At 41.8% G+C, this 20487-nt stretch overlaps 1 protein-coding gene across 4 annotated transcripts in view; it reads right to left on the reverse strand.

Moving 5' to 3' along the window:
* Positions 1-20487, reverse strand: part of LOC126162595 (prominin-like protein) — a 510115-nt gene that overhangs the window by 258415 nt on the left and 231213 nt on the right. For all 4 annotated transcript variants that reach the window (XM_049919200.1, XM_049919201.1, XM_049919199.1 and 1 more), the window contains one exon: positions 1011-1260. In XM_049919200.1, coding sequence (XP_049775157.1) covers positions 1011-1260 — 250 coding nt within the window. The remainder of the gene's footprint in view (positions 1-1010; positions 1261-20487) is intronic.

Here is a 20487-nt window from a genome sequence, read left to right on the forward strand (position 1 = left end):
TGATGACACTATCACTACTCTTCATGCATACCAGCCAGAAGATAGTGCACTGAGTCACCAAAACTGGTTGCCATATAATAAAATAACGTCAATATGATGTTTCATTTTATTATGTAAATAACTAACATCCAGTGCATGGCTGACAGTGAACTACTACACTACATTTCTCATTTTAAATTTATAATTACCAATAACTAAGATGACATACTGCTGTTCACAGATGAAAATCAAGCACAGACATATGTCTGGAAAATTATGATCATTGTTGTAAGGCTGCTCTCCACAATATAATTACATCAAGTGCTCAAAATCAATTTCATCAGATCTAGCATAAAAATGCACATGTTGCCAGCCTACTAAGTATGGCTTCTGTATTGTTCACCTCTTTACCACCATGTTACTAAGAATGGGAGAATATTACAGTAAATTTAGTTAACAAGCAAGTAAGTCACATGCAACTTCTGCTGCAGCAATAAAAAAGCATCTCTTTATGCAAATTATAATCATGCCAAAGGTCAATGTACTAGACATACCAAACCTACCGCTACAGTCTACATGCTGTGAAATCCTGTCCTGAAAACAATGAATTACATGTGTGTGGTATGATACACAATAAAAGAATGACAGTTATACATTTGCTTGCTTTGCCCTCCCTCCACTACCATCAATTCCCTTTATAACTTTCTTCCTTTATACCAATGTTTGTTTTTATTTTAAGAACTACTGTTTTCAAAAAGTGGAGTTTTGTTATCTGAAGTCCAGTTTTAATCCCTTTCAGTTTTGGGAACTGATTAAGTGCTCTTTTGTAGAAAGAAAAGGTAATGTTGGGCTTTATTATATTAAATGACACAGGGTTTGATTACCACTTTTGAAATAAGATCAATATGACACAATGCTCATTAATTTTCACACACTATACCAGTTGTCATAGGGCTACATTTATGTTAATATTTATAATTCTACATTTATCACTCACAGAATAATACAAAACAAGTGATCGATAAACTTACAATATTATTGTTGCAACAGCTGCCAATAATGTACCATATAATAAACGCCGGCATCCATCTCTGTGCTTTTCAGTTCGGGGGCGTCGTGAAGAACGGCAACATCGGCAGCAACAGAGGATGAGTCCAGCTAAGGGCATCACCAGAGCAAACAGCAAACCCACACTAACCACTGCTAATGTGCCAGCATGGAAGCTCAACAATGGCTGCAGATGTGCCCAATCCAGATAAAACTGGTCCTCTTCTATGTATCCTGCACAAGAAAATGAAGTACTTGAAAAAACTGTGTTGTCTATTTTTCACTATATTTTAGATGATAACAAAAAACTATATGAATATGAGAAAACAAAGTGGATAAATCTGAATCCAAAAACAGCAATGAGAGTAACAAGTTCTGAGCATTATGTATCTCCAAGCTTACATGAAATCAGTTTGTTAAAAATAAACAGCTGACAGTTTTGATGAAAACTGACTAATATAAGCTACCCAATCATCTGTAACAGAAAACAAATTTATAATAACAAATAAACTGGAGAGACCAGTATCAATCATGTAAACAAACAATAAAGAGTCTATTTGCCTATGTATGCATATTGTGCATTAAATGTCAAAACCTGTACCACGTATCAATCTTCTGCAGATTTTCCTGCATTTTTGTACAATTCTTTAACTTTTCTACACACAACAACATCATACATGAAAAGCCACATGGAGCCACAATGAAGCTTTCACACTATAGTAGAATGTGTTCTGTTTTGAAAACTTCCTAACATATTAAAACTGTGTGCCAGACCAGAATGTGAACACAGAACCTTAGTTTTCAGGCACAATGCTCTTACCGACAGCCATGACTCACAATATGGCCTCACAGTTTTAGTTCTGCTAGTACCACTTTCCTATTTTCCATACTTCACAGAAGCTCTCTTACACACCTTGTTGGACTAGCACTTCTGGAAGAAGATAACTATGTTAACTACAGCTTATGAGACTGTTTCTAGAATGAGTCATTCACTTTACAGTGGAGTGTGCCATTTTCAAACTTTGGAAACATCCACATAATTCTTCAACACTATAGAGAGAGTGAGTTTGTATTGCCTTGTAAAACAAGCCCAGTTTTCAGTTATAAACCTCATTTTAGTAAGGATTAGTCTAATCATGGTATCTGTTGTGTTTCCAAATGTACGAAACATGGTTCCTTTTGTTCATCACTAGAAACCACTGTCTACTATACAAATTATTTTGTTTTATTGTACTCATGTTCTCTTTGAACTGAACCAAACATACAGCATGTAATAACTCAAAAAATGCGCATATGGGTTAGTATTTTCTCTGGCCAATTTCTCCATTTTATATGATATATCAATTGGGCATCCAAACAGTTACTGCATTTAAGGCTTCAATTTTCATTTACAGTTTTATAATAACCCTGCTCTATCGAACAGAACTCTTTCAGAAATTTGGCGCCCAAATAACAAAATCATGTCCATAACTTTTATTGTATTATCTCCATACTGAATTTCCTTAGCACCACCTGATTTAATTCGACTATACTCTATTACTCTCATTTCAATTCTTTTTAATACTCATCTTATAACCTCTTTTCAAGATGATATACATTTTGTTCAACTTCTCTTTGTTCGACATGTCTCTTAAAGTCTGTTTCTGTCATAATTACAATGTCATTGGCAAACCTTACATTTTTATTTCTTCTCTCTGAAATTTAATCCTCTTCCCAATGCCTCCTTCAATTTTCTTTACTGTTCGCTCAGTGTGTCAACTGAGTAACGTCGGAGATATGCTACACTCCCTCCTCAATTATCAGAACTGTTTCCCTTTCATGTCCTTCATTCTTATAACATCAGCCTGACTTCTTTATGAATTTTAGACACATTTGTGCTCCCCATTTTTCCTCCTGCTATCTACAGAATTTTAAAGAGTGCATTCCAATCAGCAGTGTCTCTATCTTTCTCTAGATCTACAAATGCTATAATTTAGATTTCCCTCTCTTCATCCTATACTCTTGAGACAGTACTGCCTTGAGTGTTCCTACATTTCTCTGGAATCCAGACTGAATTCCACTGAGATTTGTTTCTCATCATTAAATAATTTGTGTCAGTACTTTGCAGCTACAACATATCAAACTAACTGTTAGGTAATATTCACACCTGGCAGCACCTACCTTCTTTGGAATTAGAATTATTACAGTCTTCTCAAAGTCTGATGGTATTTTGCCTGTTTCACTCAGCTTCCAATCAGGTGGAGTAGTTTTGTCATGGATGGCTCTCCCAAGGATCTCAATACTCATAAAGGAATGTCATCTATTCCAGGATCATTGCTTGGACTTAGGTCATACAGTGCCCTGTCTCACAGTACCACACCACCTATCTCATATTTATTTGCACACTCTCATCTTTCTATAATACTGTCTTCAACTATGTCTCCCTTGTATAACCCATCTATATATTCCTTTAACCCTTTCACATACATGGGACACATTTGTGCCACATATAAATCACCTTACTAATTGGACTGTAATCACAGTTGACGTGCTGCAGATGTTCTACTTGAAGTAGAGATATTTGTTTTCTTTAATATCATACATCTTTGGTAGCAACAATTATTATAACTACTATTAGTCGTCGGTTATTGTTGGTGGTTCTCACTTCGAGCAGACACACAAATTTATTCACTTATTGTGTGTGTATTGTGCTCTCTGCCTTACTGTCAAAGATTGAAAGTATATTCAATTAAGTTTCTCTTTTACTTTAGACCATTCATTTAGAAAATAAATGTATTTCATCAGAGTAAATCTTTATTTTCATTCTTTGGGACATAGTTGTCCCAATGTACCACAATGGTAATTTGTGTACTTGTTGAATGTCATGAAATCGTTACTATTACGGAGGAAAAAAAAAAAAACATGCAGAATCGTATTTAAAATTCGGTTGAAAATATATTATCTTTCATTTTATTAAATAAGCAGAAAAAATTTGTACTGGTATAATTGCAAATCTGCTTTTAGGTCATGTGCTCCAGAAAAAGAGAATTTTTCATCACTGATGAAAGTGTTGTGCCAATTTTGGAGGCTTGCAGTGGTGATGACGAAGATAATCTGTTACTGGATGAAGAAGATAAAATTTTTCTTGAAGGAGATATGGAAGATGAAAGAGAACATGTTATTATAGAAGATCCTGATAAAGAAATACGTAGCCCATCTAGCAAACAAAGGCATACAGACGAAATATCAGAACCAAATGCTGAGGTACCTGATTCCCTACCAGATTTACCAGAATTTAAATGGTCCAGAACTTACCAACCAAGACAGTTCAGCGTTAACATGAATCACGAATTTGCAAAAGTGCTTTTGTTTAGTGTCCATGAAAATCGTGAAATGCCATAGCCTTTTGAAAATTTTTCTTCCACTATTGTCCTAAAAGATTTGGTGCATGATATATTAATTCCTGAAAGTATTCGGTATGCAGAACAATCAGGCAACACATTCAGCACATATGAGGATGAAATCAAGGCATTTCTTGGTATGAAACTGGTAATGGGGTACCATATTTTGCCTACATTTGGAAGCTACTGGGCAACTGAACCCAATTTAGGTGTTCCTTATATAGCTCAGATTATGCCACTACATCGGTTTGAAGAGATTCGAAAGTACTTACATTTTTCCAACAATGCAGATCAGTCAATAAAGGCAGACCACACATACAAAGTGAGACCTGTAATTACCCATTTGAACAAAACCTTCCAGGAATCTCTTAGTGCTCAATCTGTAGATGAGCATATGATCAGATTCAAAGGACATAATATTATGCGACAGTATGTCAAAAATAAGCCAGTCAAATGGGGTTTCAAAATGTGGTGCATATGTGATTCGGAAACTGGCTACCTATTTGAGTGTGATTTATACACTGGAAAAAAAAAAAAGAAAACTCATGTCCTGAAGTACGGCTTGGTGAGTCAGTAGTTCTGCAACTGAAAAAAATCACTATCTGGACTGGGATGTGAAATTTACATAAATAACTTTTTTAACTCTCCAGCTTTGCAGTATATTACCTTGGTTTACAAAATATCAGATCATGTGGAACAGTGCGCACCAATCGTAAAAACATCCCAAAGACATTCCCTCCAGGCAAGGAAAAGAAAAGAGGTGATTTATACAGTCTCAGTAGCAATGGTCTGACAATCCTCAAATGGATGGATAATAAGCCAGTTTTTCTACTGACTAATTTTATTTCCCCAATACCATGTACGACAGTGAATAGGCGTCAGTCTGGTTCTTCTGAAAAGATCAATGTTCAGTGTCCTCTTATGATAAGAAAGTACAACAAGTGAATTGGAGGGGTGGACATTATGGACCAGAAGGAAGTGACTAATGAGAGCGACAGAAAGGCAAAGATTAAGTATTACCTGAGAATTTTCTTTGATTTTCTTGACATTGGTGTAAACAATTCGTATGTAATATATTCAAAATTGGCAGAAGAATCAGGATTCAAATCAACACTATCATCCCTAGAGTTCAGACAATGCATTGCGAGAAATCTAATTCGAAATTATTCAAGTCGACAAATAAATTTATCAACAGTAGTGAAAACATCAAGAAGGTTGCAGACCAGTTGCAATCCAAAGAGTCCAGAGCACCGAATGATAAAATCAGACGTAAGGAGGAGATGTGTTCATTGTGCTTCAAAGTGTGTTGAAAATTGCACTTACAATATTTGTGAACAGTGTGGTATTAATTTAGGCTTTACTTCAAGCAGAAACTGATTTGCAGAATTTCACATCAAACAGACAACATATACATAGCCTCTGTAATTTTTCAATGTATTAAGTGTAATGTGTTCTGTAACTGTCCTTTAAGGACCACAGACAAATACCTCCCAGCTTTTTTTTTAGCAGTACAAATAAAAATGTTTGAAATAATAACCTATTTTGTTTATAAAACCTCCAGTTACCACAGAGATACAAAAATTTTAATCACTAGCACTTTAGTTTTCTTATGTACCTCAAAGGGTTAAAATACCTCAGTTGTTGGCTGATAAAAATTTCTTTAAAAACATATTTGTTGTTCTTTCTGTTCATGACCACCATCTGCATGTCTGTTGCTTATAAGATTAACTGTATATTGCCTGTGACTGATAAGTAGATGTAAAGCGAGGTCGCATTTGCAACAATGATGATGATGATGACGGACAAAAAAAATAGCAACAAGGTATCAATGAAGTTTAATATCCTCATCCAACTGACAAATCACCATCAACTGTTTCACATGTTCTCACTCAACAGAGACTGCACAGAAGTTAGGAATTAAATCAGGAGAAGTCCAGTTCTATGGAACTCTTACATCATTATCCCCTTGCTGGTTAAAAACTGATGATGAAATTTTCTTCCATTTACATGATTCAAACTGGACATTTCTTGGTCAAGTGCCACCACATGTGTGGGCATTAGCTACCTCAGCTATGGAGGCAGTTTATTACTTAACTAAAGTTACATGAAAAAGATGTCAAAATTTACATTTATAGCTTATTTTGCAAGCCTTCTTGTGATATGAACCAAGATCAGTAATACTTGCAGTTAACAGTTACTTTTTATTTGGCCTCTCCTCTCAGAATTTTCTTTTTACAAATATCCAAAAACTGCCTACCATATTTCTTCTTTCAACATACAATTTGCAAATTTAATTCTTACACCTCAAAAAGCTATTTTTTTACCTGCTCAAATTAAAAACCAGTCATTTTATTAAAAATTTAATGTAAACTTTTGGTTTTGTTTCTTTTTTTTCTTTAGGGTGTTAAAAACAACGTGTCATACGCACCCAAGTCAAAATTACAGAACAAGAAAGACAGAAGAGTTACAAAACGACAATACGTCAGTCCCAACTGACATAATAGAAGACAGCTAAAAACAGGCACATGGAAGAAAGGGCTAAAAGAGACACCATACAGAAATAGAGATCCAAAAATAAAAATTAAATGGCATTCACCATATTACTTTGGTGGATGAAAAGTGAAACATGTTTGACAGCCCGCGCATCATTTGCTAAAACGGCCGATAAATCAGATCGCAAACCCAAGCGGGAACGTAAATGGTTTAAAAGTAGTCATTCCATCAGGATGTGGTGGATGGTAAAAACTTGGGCACAACATGTACAAAGTAGTGGGCTAGCACCACTCATTAAATTACGATGGCTAAAAAGGCAGTGGCCAATACACAGCCTAGTTAAAATGACCTCCTCCCGGTGGGAGGGCCGAGAGGAGGTCGTCCAAGCCACTGGGTGAGGCTTAATAAGGTGGAGCTTATTACTGTGAAGGGAGGACAATTGGTGATGCCAAAGGGACACTTCCTGACAGACGGGAACACAGAGATCGTCACACGGAATATAGGTACTAGCAGGCTGAGGTACGAGGACTGCAGCCTTGGCAGCAGCGTCAGCAGCCTCATTTTCTGTCACACCAACATGACCAGGAACCCAGAGAAACTTCACACTCGCTCCATCAAGAGTGAGCAAGTGACAGTTTTCCTGGACCTGCTGCACTAAGGGATTGGCTGTGTACAGCATGCATAGACTTTGAAGGGTGTTGAGTGAATATGAGCACAGGACACAATAGAAAAGGCTGTGTCGCTGGATGTACTCCATAGCCTGATACATGGGCTGCTTCAAGAAGCCAAGGTGGTGAAGGGTTCAATCCACCGGGGAAGTTGCAAGTAGTGTGAGGTTAAGCTGCCGTTGCAAGTGCCAAAAGTGGACTCCAGGAGGTAACAGGGAAGAGGGATGTGCCCCCTACTGGTAATCAAAGGAATCATCGAAGAAGAAGGCATAGGATGGGTGGCCACGCACGGCAGACAAATGGCATGCATACCTGACGAGGAGAAAGTCATGGTGGTAGGACTGTGGTAGTTCAGCAGCTTCAACATACAGACTCTCAACCAGGCTAGTATAAAAGGCGCCCGTGGCCAAACGGATGACAAGGTGGTGGATAGTGTTGAGACAGTATAAAAGGGATGGACGTGCAAACGGAAAAACAAAGCACCCATAGTTGAGTTTCGTATGGACAAGGGGTCTGGTACAAATGGAGGAGGGTGGTTCGATCGACACCCAAAGAAGTACCATTAAGGACATGTAGGACATTGAGAAACACCGTACGGCAGGCTGCCAGGTAAGACATATGGGAGGACCAAGAGTGTTTCCTACCGAGCATGAACCTCAGGAATTTCGTAGTTTCAATGAATGGAAGGGCAACAAGCCCAAGATGTTAAGATTGTGGGAGAAACAAATTGCATTGCCAGAAATCCATACAAACGGTTTTGTCAGTGGAAAAGCGAAAGCCATTGTCAATGCTCCAGTAGTAAAGACGATCAAGACATCGCTGGAGATGACGCTTAGTAAGACAGGTCTATGGAGAACTGCAATAGTTGACAAAATCATCAACAAAGAGGGAGCCGGAGATGCTGGGCGGGAGACAGGCCATTATAGGGTTAATGCGTAGCAAAGAGGACGACACTCAGGATGGATCCATGAGGCATACAATTTTCCTGGATAAAGGTGTACAACAAGGCAAAAACCACACGCACCTTGAAAAATCTGTCTTTTAAAAATGGCTGAAGGAAAAGGGCAGGTGGCCATGGAAGCCCCACATGTATAAAGAGTACGGAGGATACCATTTCTCCAGCAGACCTTCGTAGATCTTCTCCAAATCAAAAAACGCAGCCACAGCCTGGGGTTTCTGCAGAAAACCATTCATGACATGATGGACAAAGTAATGAGATGGTCAACTGCAGAATGCTGCACTTGAATTCCACACTGTGCATTCGTCAGTAAATTGCGAGACCCGAGCCACCACGCCAGCTGGGCATGAATCATATGTTCCATCACCTTGCAAACGCATCTGGTAAGAGAAATGGGGCAGTAGCTAGAAGGAACATTTTTGTCCTTACTGGGCTTAGGTATGGGAATGATTGTGGCTTCACACCAGGGACCAGGAAATGTGCCCTGTGCCCAAATGCAGTTGTAAGTGTTAAGTATAAAGTGCCTGCCTGCAAGGAAAATTGCTGCAACATCTGAATGTGGATGGTGTCTGGTCCTGTGGCGGAGGATTAGGATGGACCGAGAGCACGCTCTAGCTCCTCATAGTAAATGTGGCATTGTAGCACTCACAATTCGGAAAAGAGAAGGGTATCACCTGAGCCTCCTCTGCTCATTTCCAATGGAGGAAGGCAGGGCGAGAGTGAGAAGAGCACGAAACTTCTGCAAAATGGTGGCCCAAGGTGTTGGAGATAGCAATAGGGTCCACGATGACAGTGTCTGTTACTGCCAGGTCGGAAATTTGGGAATGGATCTTGGTCCCAGAGAGCCATCGGAGTTTGGCCCACATGACAGAGGAAGGGTGGAACTGTTACGAGAACTAGTGAACGAAATCCACCTAGCTCTTTTGCTATCCCGAAGAACACGATGACACTTTGCAAACATCTGTTTGTAATGAATGCAGTTTGCCATCTTAGGATGACGGTTAAAAATGCAGAGAGCTCATTTCCATTCGCGGATTGTGGGGTTGGAGTCAGCAAACGGATAGCACACAGGAAATGGTCGTTCGAGTAGGTGTCAAGAAGAACAGACTACTCAAGACAATTGGCAAGCTGGGCAGTGCAGAAGGATAGGTCCAAATGGGAATAGGTGTGTGAGGAGTCAGAAAGGAAAGTGGGTGCTCCAGTGTTAAGGCAGAAGAGGTTAAGTTGGTTAAGAAGGTCAGCCATGAGGGCACATCTCTGACAGATCCTGGGAGAACCACGGAGGGATGATGCGCATCTAAGGCACTGAGTAGCAAAAATGGGAGAGGTAGTTGCCCAATAAGTTCATGGAAGTCTTCCCTCGTGACATCGAATGATGGAGGGACATAACTGGAACAGAAGGAAAAAGTCAGATGGGGAAGGAAAAGGTGAACTGCAACAGCTTGAAGATGGGTAGTCAGGGAGATGGGTTGACTATGAATGTCATCCCGTATGAGCAGCACGATGCCCCCATGAGATGGAATGTTGACCTCAGGGGGAAGGTCAAAACAAATCGGTAAGAAATGTGAAAGCTCAAAGCAGTTGTTAGGGTACAATTTCATTTCCTGAAGGCAGAGTACAAGGAGATGCTGCGATGCTAAAAGCAGCTGTAAATCCTCTTTGTGGGATCGAAGGCCGTAAACGTCCCACTGAAGGAGAGTCATGATGAGGAAGAGATAGAGTGGCATCACCTCAGTGGCTGCTGAGTGACAGCGTATGAAGAGTCACTACTACAGGACACAGAAGTAGGAGGATCCTGCTCCATGGTGTCCACAGAAGCATCAGCTTTCTTGTGCGGTCAGTATGTGGAGTCCAACACCGAAAAACGGTTGGTGGTGTGCACCAGCGACACCATCAAATAGGATCTGCGAAAGCAAAGAGAGCTTCACTCCAAGTTTAAACGCAGCCAAAACCTCTCAGACAAACAGAAGCTAAACGATGCCAAAGTTAGCATAAGGAGGGCTATGTGTGAAGCATTCAGTGAATTCGAAAGTAAAATACTAGGTACCGACTTGACAGAAAATCCTAGGAAGTTCTGGTCTTACGTTAAATCAGTAAGTGGCTCGAAACAACATGTCCAGACACTCCGGGATGATGATGGCATTGAAACAGAGGATGACATGCGTAAAGCTGAAATACTAAACACCTTTTTCCAAAGCTGTTTCACAGGGGAAGACCGCACTGCAGTTCCTTCTCTAAATCCTCGCACAAACGAAAAAATGGCTGACATCGAAATAAGTGTCTAAGGAATAGAAAAGCAACTGGAATCACTCAACAGAGGAAAGTCCACTGGACCTGACAGGATACCAATTCGATTCTACACAGAATACGCGAAAGAACTTGCCCCCCTTCTAACAGTTGTGTACCGCAAGTCTCTAGAGGAGCGGAAGGTTCCAAATGATTGGAAAAGAGCACAGGTAGTCCCAGTCTTCAAGAAGGGTCGTCGAGCAGATGCGCAAAACTATAGACCTATATCTCTGACGTGGATCTGTTGTAGAATTTTAGAACATGTTTTTTGCTTGAGTATCATGTCATTTCTGGAAACTCAGAATCTACTATGTAGGAATCAACATGAATTCCGGAAACAGCGATCGTGTGAGACCCAACTCGCTTTATTTGTTCACGAGACCCAGAAAATATTAGATACAGGCTCCCAGGTAGATGCTATTTTTTTAGACTTCCGGAAGGCGTTCGATACAGTTCCGCACTGTCGCCTGATAAACAAAGTAAGAGCCTACGGAATATCAGACCAGCTGTGTGGCTGGATTGCAGAGTTTTTAGCAAACAGAACACAGCATGTTGTTATCAACGGAGAGACGTCTACAAACGTTAAAGTAACCTCTGGCGTGCCACAGGGGAGTGTTATGGGACCATTGCTTTTCACAATATATATAAATGACCTAGTAGATAGTGTCGGAAGTTCCATGCGGCTTTTCACGGGTGATGCTGTAGTAAAAAGAGAAGTTGCAGCATTAGAAAATTGTAGCGAAATGCAGGAAGGTCTGCAGCGGATAGGCACTTGGTGCAGGGAGTGGCAACTGACCCTTAACATAGACAAATGTAATGTATTGCGAATACATAGAAAGAAGGATCCTTTATTGTATGATTATATGATAGCGGAACAAACACTGGTAGCAGTTACTTCTGTAAAATATCTGGGAGTATGCGTGTGGAACGATTTGAAGTGGAATGATCATATAAAATTAATTGTTGGTAAGGCGGGTACCAGGTTGAGATTCATTGGGAGAGTCCTTAGAAAATGTAGTCCATCAACAAAGGAGGTGGCTTACAAAACACTCGTTCGACCTATACTGAGTATTGCTCATCAGTGTGGGATCCGTACCAGATCGGGTTGACGGAGGAGATAGAGAAGATCCAAAGAAGAGCGGCGCGTTTCGTCACAGGGTTATTTGGTAACCGTGATAGCGTTACGGAGATGTTTAGCAAACTCAAGTGGCAGACTCTGCAAGAGAGGCGCTCTGCATCACGGTGTAGCTTGCTCGCCAGGTTTCGAGAGGGTGCGTTTCTGGATGACGTATCGAATATACTGCTTCCCCCTATTTATACCTCCCGAGGAGATCACGAATGTAAAATTAGAGAGATTAGAGTGCGCACAGAGGCTTTCAGACAGTCGTTCTTCCCGCGAACCATACGCGACTGGAACAGAAAAGGGAGGTAATGACAGTGGCATGTAAAGTGCCCTCCGCCACACACCGTTGGGTGGCTTGCGGAGTATAAATGTAGATGTAGATGTAGATCCTCGAGTTGGTGAAGAAGAAGACCATTTGCCTTTGGTGGACTTCTTAGAGCCTTTCTGGTTAGAGGAAGACTTGGGTGTTGTTTGCCCAGAGGGACGGAGGAAGTCTTCACGGGAGCACTACTTCTGTCGTTTCCAGCCTACCGGTTGTGTAGCTGGTGGCTTCACCCCTTGAGGCGAGAGTTTGATGGCTTGTTGCACAGCTGGACAGGGGAATGGCAATGCTACCTTGATACTGAGTGATTTCACAACCTCAGAGCTGAATTGGAGGTCGCATGTCTACGTGGCCATATCCTTCACAAAGAGAGGGGTAACAAGAACAGAACTAAAGGTGCCAGACAGGAGAACACAGGGTTTGCGACTAGCCAGTAACTTGCGAGCAACTGGGTAAGGCACTTTATCCTTTACCTGGATCTCTTCGACAGCCCACTCATCAAGACACACAGGACAATCCCATTCTAGAGTAGTTGAAATGATGACACTGGTAGCAGTGTATCAGGTTTGGAACGTATGGCCGGACTTGATAATTTCATAGCCTGCTTTGGTCTCGGATGAAAGCACCACTCTATCAAAGGTGAGAAAAACAGTGTGGGTGAGCACTAAGCAGGAATCTACCTTTTTCATTACATGGTGGATGGCAATGACACCCTGAACAGAGAGGTAAGACTGGATTTTGGTCGCGGTTAGACCATCGAGCAGCCTGGTGGAAATAACAACACATGAAGAATTCAGAGTTCTATGGGCCTTGACACGGACAGGGTAACTGTGGAGAAGGGAGGTGGCAAGCAGTTGTTGTGCTTGAGAATCAGAAGTAGTCTCCAAAAGTAAAATGCCATTCTGTAAATGAGAGCAGGATTTCACAGGGCCAGCAACTGCATCAACACCTTTCTGAATAATAAACGGATTTACTGTGGCAAAGGACTGACTGTCTTCAGTATGTGAGACCACAAGGAACCATGGTGCAGTGGGAAGGGTCTTTCAATCATCAGCCTCATTACGTTTACATTTTGTAGACTTTGACTGTGAAGGTGACTGCCTAGTTGCGGGAAAATCCCCCACGATTGCCGCATCTCCGATGGCGCACTCCTTACAACTGGGGGACCCTTTCACAAGGGGTCACACCTGCCTTAGGTGATTGTTCACACCTCAGGTCACACCTCCCCAACACCTGACAGAGGGACCAATTGGCAATTTTGGAAGGCTGCGGCTCAGGCAATCAAACCTCCCTGGGCCTGGCCTGTACCAGGGGGTACATGCGAACCTTACCTGTCAACCTGGGACTGGGAATTATGTATTAACCAGTACCTGTTATGCGTCAGACGCATGGGCTGGCCTTCAGCAATGTACAGGAAGGAAGAAGAAAAAGATGAACCTCAAACACTGAAGTGGAGGAACAAGAGGAGAAGGGAAACAAAAAAAAGGAAAAGGGGGCGAAAAATAAAGGTGAGACTGTTCTAACATCAGCGACAGACAATGCAGAAGATTCCCAATAACACCCCAGACATGTTCCCCTAGGGAGGGAAAAGATTATCAAAAGGAGAGTCATGTAGCACATAAAGGAAAAAATGCTGCAAAGGCTGGGGCCCCACCGTAGCCAAGTACAAACCCGCCAAAGAGCAGCGAGCCCCCTGAGGTGAGTTAAATGTAAAGCTGACATTAAAACAGTGCAGAATGTCACTGCCACACACTTGTGATAAAATAAATCAGATATGATATCAAGGGCAGGTAATTAATTTGTGATGTCCTTAAATGACTATGCTAACTTACTTTTGTGCTAACTCTAGTTTCAGCACAACTACTATCAATAATGTCTTCAATATATACAAATCTTTTAACATGTCCCAATAGGGAAAATACTTTACCACAAATCATACGTTATCATATTTTTTTATCCTAAACGTGAACAAGAACTGGTTCCCGCATCCATCTCTCCTTCACGGAACTAGGGAGTATGGCAACTGGGGCTTAGCAAGGTATGGATTTAAAATACACACCTCCACGCTTACCAGCAATGTACCTTCCGACAGTGAACTTGTCAGCAAAACCATCAGTGTGTATACGTTAAATTTCAATGTTTTAACTGTCACTTTTATAGCCAGTCTTTGACCCAGGTGGCAGCCTGTATTGACCCAGACATTCAATAGTGATTCATCGTCTTTGCCAGCTTTCACAAGTGGGGCACTGTACCTTCACTTTGTATGAGGGGAGGACGGGGGTGGGCGCAGCAGCAATGATCAATGATTTATGGTGCACATGATGTATGTATTCCACGGTGCAAAAAAGGGCAGTTGTAAATGGTAGAAATTATTCCCAGCAAGATCAACAAACATTCTTCTCACCAGAAGATGGCAGCCAGCTGAATCACTGAAATACAGGGACAAGATGGTCACATAATCCAGCTGCAGACCCAACGAGAAAAGATAAGTTAATACACCATGAAAGTTTCTGTAGTCATAGCTGTCATTCAGTTTCAACCAAATCTGTAGCAAGATCACTTGAAAAATACAGCACTAATTCAACATAAATTAACATATATAATTTGTAGCACATCAACACTACAGCAATCATTAGATTCCGTCAAGATAGTGGGAAGTACAGATTCTTAAGAGGAGGAAGACAAGAAGATTTCATATCTTCCAAAGGAAGATTTCAGATTCTTAAACTTAGAAAGCTAAGAAGGAATAAGTATGAATGGAACTTCAGTTTCCTGATACTTTAGTAAGGAATTCCATAAGGTGTTTAAGTTTTAAAAGTATGCCTCAAACTCCATTATAATTAGACTAAAATAATGCATGGAGACTACATTAAAATGGGAATAGGGGAAGTTAAAATAAGGATATTGAGCCAGTAACCATTTTTTATTTACAACAATTTAAAACAATAGCTGTATGGATGCCAAAATGAAAAACTAGATCTTCGAATTTGTGTGTGAAAAAAGTTTACTATCAGTGTGTTTTACTAGTTTTGACTTGTGGCTTGAAACTTGGTCCTTCGGTGCAAACAGCATTAGGAAACTGGAGGCTGCTCAGCATACACTGGAGAGATGAATGTTAGAGAGAGAGAGAGAGAGAGAGAGAGAGAGAGAGTAATCAGTGATTTATGGAAAAGACTGAAGCGGAAGAGGTAATTGTGACTATGAAGAAAATTAAATTGATGGGCAAGAAGAAAAACTGATCAAATAATACCAGATACAAACAGATACTCTTTCATCATCTCATCAAGATTTGTCAAGGATGCTAACAACCTGGTTGACACAGTGGTACCCATTTGCAGTTGCTCAACGCATATCATCACAGAAATGAACTATGGAGAAGCATAAAACAGAAGTTCAGTAGGCTTTTCCAATAGTAATATGTTGCAGATCACGGATCACACGTACTGTCATCAACTTCAAGCTGAGATACAAAGATCATATGTCATGTTGATAATTACTTTTGCACCTTTCCTGTGGCACATCCAGTCCATGAAATAAAAAGTGGAGTTGGACGTGCTATCTGCAAGAAGTTTAGTAAAACAACAGACACACTATGTCATGAAATGAGCTGTATCCACATAAAAGCAAAGCCATTAAACATTACCAGATCTGAGCAAAATAGCCTGCACATACTATGCAATGATGCTTTCAATGTGGTTGTTTCTTCTGATGTTTAATGTAGCCACAATTACTGGGCATGTTGCTTGTTATTTTTGCTCCTAAAATCAAGTATAAAGAAAATGACATCCGAGCTACTTAAGCACATATATCTTCAGTAGAGTTCAGTTGAGTGTCTTCCCCTCAGGCACGAACATCACACGTCTATATTCTAACTAAGACCCACAAGATGGCTGCCACTGGTTCATAGAAATTCAAACTAGCAAAGTAGTTGGTGTGCATATCATATTAAGAATTTAGTCTACTAGGCATATTTGACTAACTGAAGATAGCATTATGGCCAACTTAGATATAGTGGCACTGTTTACAAATGTACTCTCTGGACCTAATAGCTCATTTCTTTGAAGTGTGTTTTAGGCAAGTTATTATAAAAAGGGTACTTGTTACCATTCAGCAGAGATGCTGAGTTGCAGATAGGCACAACAAAAATTGTGTCAAAAAAGCTTTTGGTAAGGGGAAGGGGAGCACGGAAAAGGAGAGAAGTAAAAAGACAGTGGGTGTGTCGGTGGTACAGAGGGCTGTGTAGTGCTCGAATGGGAACAGGAAAGAGGATAGGTGGGTACAGGACAGTGACTAATGAATGTTGAGGCCACAGTTGGTTAGTAACGATTCATGCAGACAGTCAGTTTCTTGTTTGTAATGCCTACATAGAATGCAGCACAGTGGCTGCAGCTTACCTTGCAGATTATATGACTGGTTTCACATGTAGCCCTGCCTTTGTATAGGTAATGTTTGTGACCAGACTACTCCAGTCCATGGGTGGTGGGAGGATGTATGGGACAGGTCTTTGCACTTTAGATCTATTACAGGGTTATGAGCCATGAGGCCAAGGGTTGGGAGCAGGGGTTGTGTAGGGATGGACAAGGATATTGTGTAAGTTCGGTAAGTGGTGCAATACTGCTGTGGTAGGGGTGAGAAGGATAGTGGGAAGGATATTCCTCATTTCAGATCACGATGAGAGGTAGTCAAAACCCTGGCAGAGAACGATATTCATTTGATCCAGTCCTGAGTGGTCCTGAGTTATGAGGAGAATGCTCCTCTGTGGTTGGACAGTGAGACTTTGGGAGATGGTGGATGAAAATAGAGATACAGCACAGGGCATCTGTTTTTGTAGAAGGTTTGAAAGGTAATTATGGTCCGTGAAGGCCTCAGTGAAACTGCTGGTATATTTTGAGAGGGACTGTTCTTCACTACAGGTGTGATGGGCATGGTTGGCTAGGCTATGTGGAAATGACTTCTTTGTATGGAATGGGTGACAATTTTTGAAGTGGAGGTAATGCCCATGGTTGGTAGGTATAACATGCACGGAGGTATTGATTTAACCACCTGTGAAATGGAGGTCAACATTAAGAAAAATAGCTGTTGGGTTGAGGAAGACCAGATGAAGTTAATGGGGTAGAATGTGTTGAGGTTGTGAAGGTATATGGATGGTATATCCTCACTCCCTGATCCAGATCACAAAGACAGCATCAATGAATCTGAATCAGGTGAAGGGTTTGGGATTCTGTGTGGTTAGAAAGAATCCATTTAGATGGCCCATGAATAGTTTGGCATAGGATGGTGCCATGTGAGTGCCCTTAGCTGTACCCTGGATTTGTTTGTTGGCGACGCCTTCAAAGGAAAAGTAATTGTGGATGATTTATGGCTGGTCATGGACACTACACAGGAGGTTGTAGGTTTGGAATCCATTGGGCATTGGGTTCAATAGCAGCAAGGCCATGGGCATTAGGAATGTTGGTGTAAAGGGAAGGGGCATCAATAGTGACAAGCAGGGAATCGTTGCAAAGGAACACGAAGTGTGCAGAGTCGATGGAGAAAATGGTTGTTATCTTTTATTTAGGAGGGCAGGTTGCAGGTAAAAGGCTGAAGATGTTGGTCCATGAGTGCAGAGATTCTCTCAGTGGGGGTACAGTAACTGGCCACAACGGGGCTTTCTGTGTGGTTGGGTTTATGGACTTTAGGAAGATGTACAAGGTAGGGGTGAGGAAAGAGATGGACTCCGGGGAGAGGTTTTGGGATGGGAGAGACCAGAGCTCAAGCTGGATTTCTGAAATGGGTTCACTGTGGCAGAGTTTGTACGAGGGCAGTTCAATAAGTAATGCAACACATTTTTTTTTTCTGAAACAGGGGTTGTTTTATTCAGCATTGAAATACACCAGGTTATTCCCTAATCTTTTAGCTACACAACACTATTTTTCAACGTAATCTCCATTCAATGCTACGGCCTTATGCCACCTTGAAATGAGGGCCTGTATGCCTGCACGGTACCATTCCACTGGTCGATGTCGGAGCCAACGTCGTACTGCATCAATAACTTCTTCATCATCCGCGTAGTGCTTCCCACGGATTGCGTCCTTCATTGGGCCAAACATATGGAAATCCAACAGTGTGAGATCGGGGCTGTAGGGTGCATGAGTAAGAACAGTCCACTGAAGTTTTGTGAGCTCCTGTCGGGTGCGAAGACTTGTGTGAAGTCTTGCGTTGTCATGAAGAAGGAGAAGTTCGTTCAGATTTTTGTGCCTACGAACACGCTGAAGTCGTTTCTTCAATTTCTGAAGAGTAGCACAATACACTTCAGAGTTGATCGTTTGACCATGGGGAAGGACATCAAACAGAATAACCCCTTCAGCGTCCCAGAACACTGTAACCATGACTTTACCAGCTGAGGGTATGGCTTTAAACTTTTTCTTGGTAGGGGAGTGGGTGTGGCGCCACTCCATTGATTGCCGTTTTGTTTCAGGTTCGAAGTGATGAACCCATGTTTCATCGCCTGTAACAATCTTTGACAAGAAATTGTCACCCTCGCCACATGACGAGCAAGCAATTCCGCACAGATGGTTCTCCTTTGCTCTTTATGGTGTTCGGTTAGACAACGAGGGACACAGCGGGAACAAACCTTTGAATATCCCAACTGGTGAACAATTGTGACAGCACTACCAACAGAGATGTCAAGTTGAGCACTGAGTTGTTTGATGGTGATCCGTCGATCATCTCGAATGAGTGTGTTCGCACGCTCCGCCATTGCAGGAGTCACAGCTGTGCACGGCCGGCCCGCACGCGGGAGATCAGACAGTCTTGCTTGACCTTGCGGCGATGATGACACACGCTTTCCCAACGACTCACCGTGCTTTTGTCCACTGCCAGATCACCGTAGACATTCTGCAAGCGCCTATGAATATCTGAGATGCCCTGGTTTTCCGCCAAAAGAAACTCGATCACTGCCCGTTGTTTGCAACGCACATCCGTTACAGACACCATTTTAACAGCTCCGTACAGTGCTGCCACCTGTCGGAGTCAATGAAACTATACGAGACGAAGCGGGAATGTTTGAAAATATTCCACAAGAAATTTCCGGTTTTTTCAACCAAAATTGGCCGAGAAAAAAAATGTGTTGCATTACTTATTGAACTGCCCTCATACATGGATGAATCTGACAGCTGGCAGGGTCCTACACAATATCCTTGTCCATCTCTCCTTGTCCATCCTTGTCCATCCCTACACAACCCTCACTCACTGCCTTATGGTTCATATCCCTGTAATAGACACTTCGCAAGACCTGTCCTGTCATCCTCCCATCACCACCTACTCCACTCCGGTCACAAACATCACCTATCCCATCAAAGGTAGTGCTACCTGTGAAACCAGTCATGTGATCTACAAGCTAAGCTGCAACCACTGTGCTGCATTCTGCGTGGGCATGACAGCCAACAAGCTGTCTTTCTGCATGAATGGCCACTGACAAACTGTGGCCAAGAAACAGATGTCCCACCCAGTTGCTGAGCATGCTGCCCAACATGAAAATCTCCATTTCAATGACTGCTTCACTGCATGTGTCACCTGGATACCTCCCACGCCATCAGCTTTTCTGAACTGTGCAAGTGGGAACTCTCCCTACAATATATCCCACATTCCCCTAACCCTCCTGGCCTCAACCCGCATTAGTCAGTGTCCTTTATCCCCCTATCCCCTTCCCTGTTCCCTATTCCAGCACTATACAGCTCTATTCCACAAACACACCCACCATCTTTTTACTTCTCTCCTTTCCCGCTGCTCCCTCCCCCTCCCACCGCCCTTGCCATATCTAGTCTATCGACTGCACCTATTTACACCACCCCTCTCCACCTCGTCTTTGTGTGCTCCCACAGGCAGTACTTTACAATCTGCCATTCCTACCCTGCCATCCCTCCACCTCCCTGCCTCAGCCTCCTCCTTATCACCGCCACTTGACATTGTTTCTCCTGCTCACAATCTGGCTGTAACACCCAGAGGCTGTGGTCACGTGTGTGTGTTTTTTGTCTAATTCTGATGAAAGCCTGTTTGGTGACAGCTTTGTTGGACAGTCTTTTTGTTGCGCCTATCTGCAACTCAGCATCCCCACTAAATGGTGAGCTGCAACAATCTTTTTCACAATACTGTCTGTATTTAGGCATACTCTTACATAATCCCATTTTTGTGCAACAGCTAGTATTACAATCAGACAGTCTGATGGGAAGCCTGTTAGCTCAAGCAACTGC

Source organism: Schistocerca cancellata, chromosome 2 (assembly GCF_023864275.1).
Source record: "Schistocerca cancellata isolate TAMUIC-IGC-003103 chromosome 2, iqSchCanc2.1, whole genome shotgun sequence".
Lineage (NCBI taxonomy): Eukaryota > Metazoa > Arthropoda > Insecta > Orthoptera > Acrididae > Schistocerca > Schistocerca cancellata.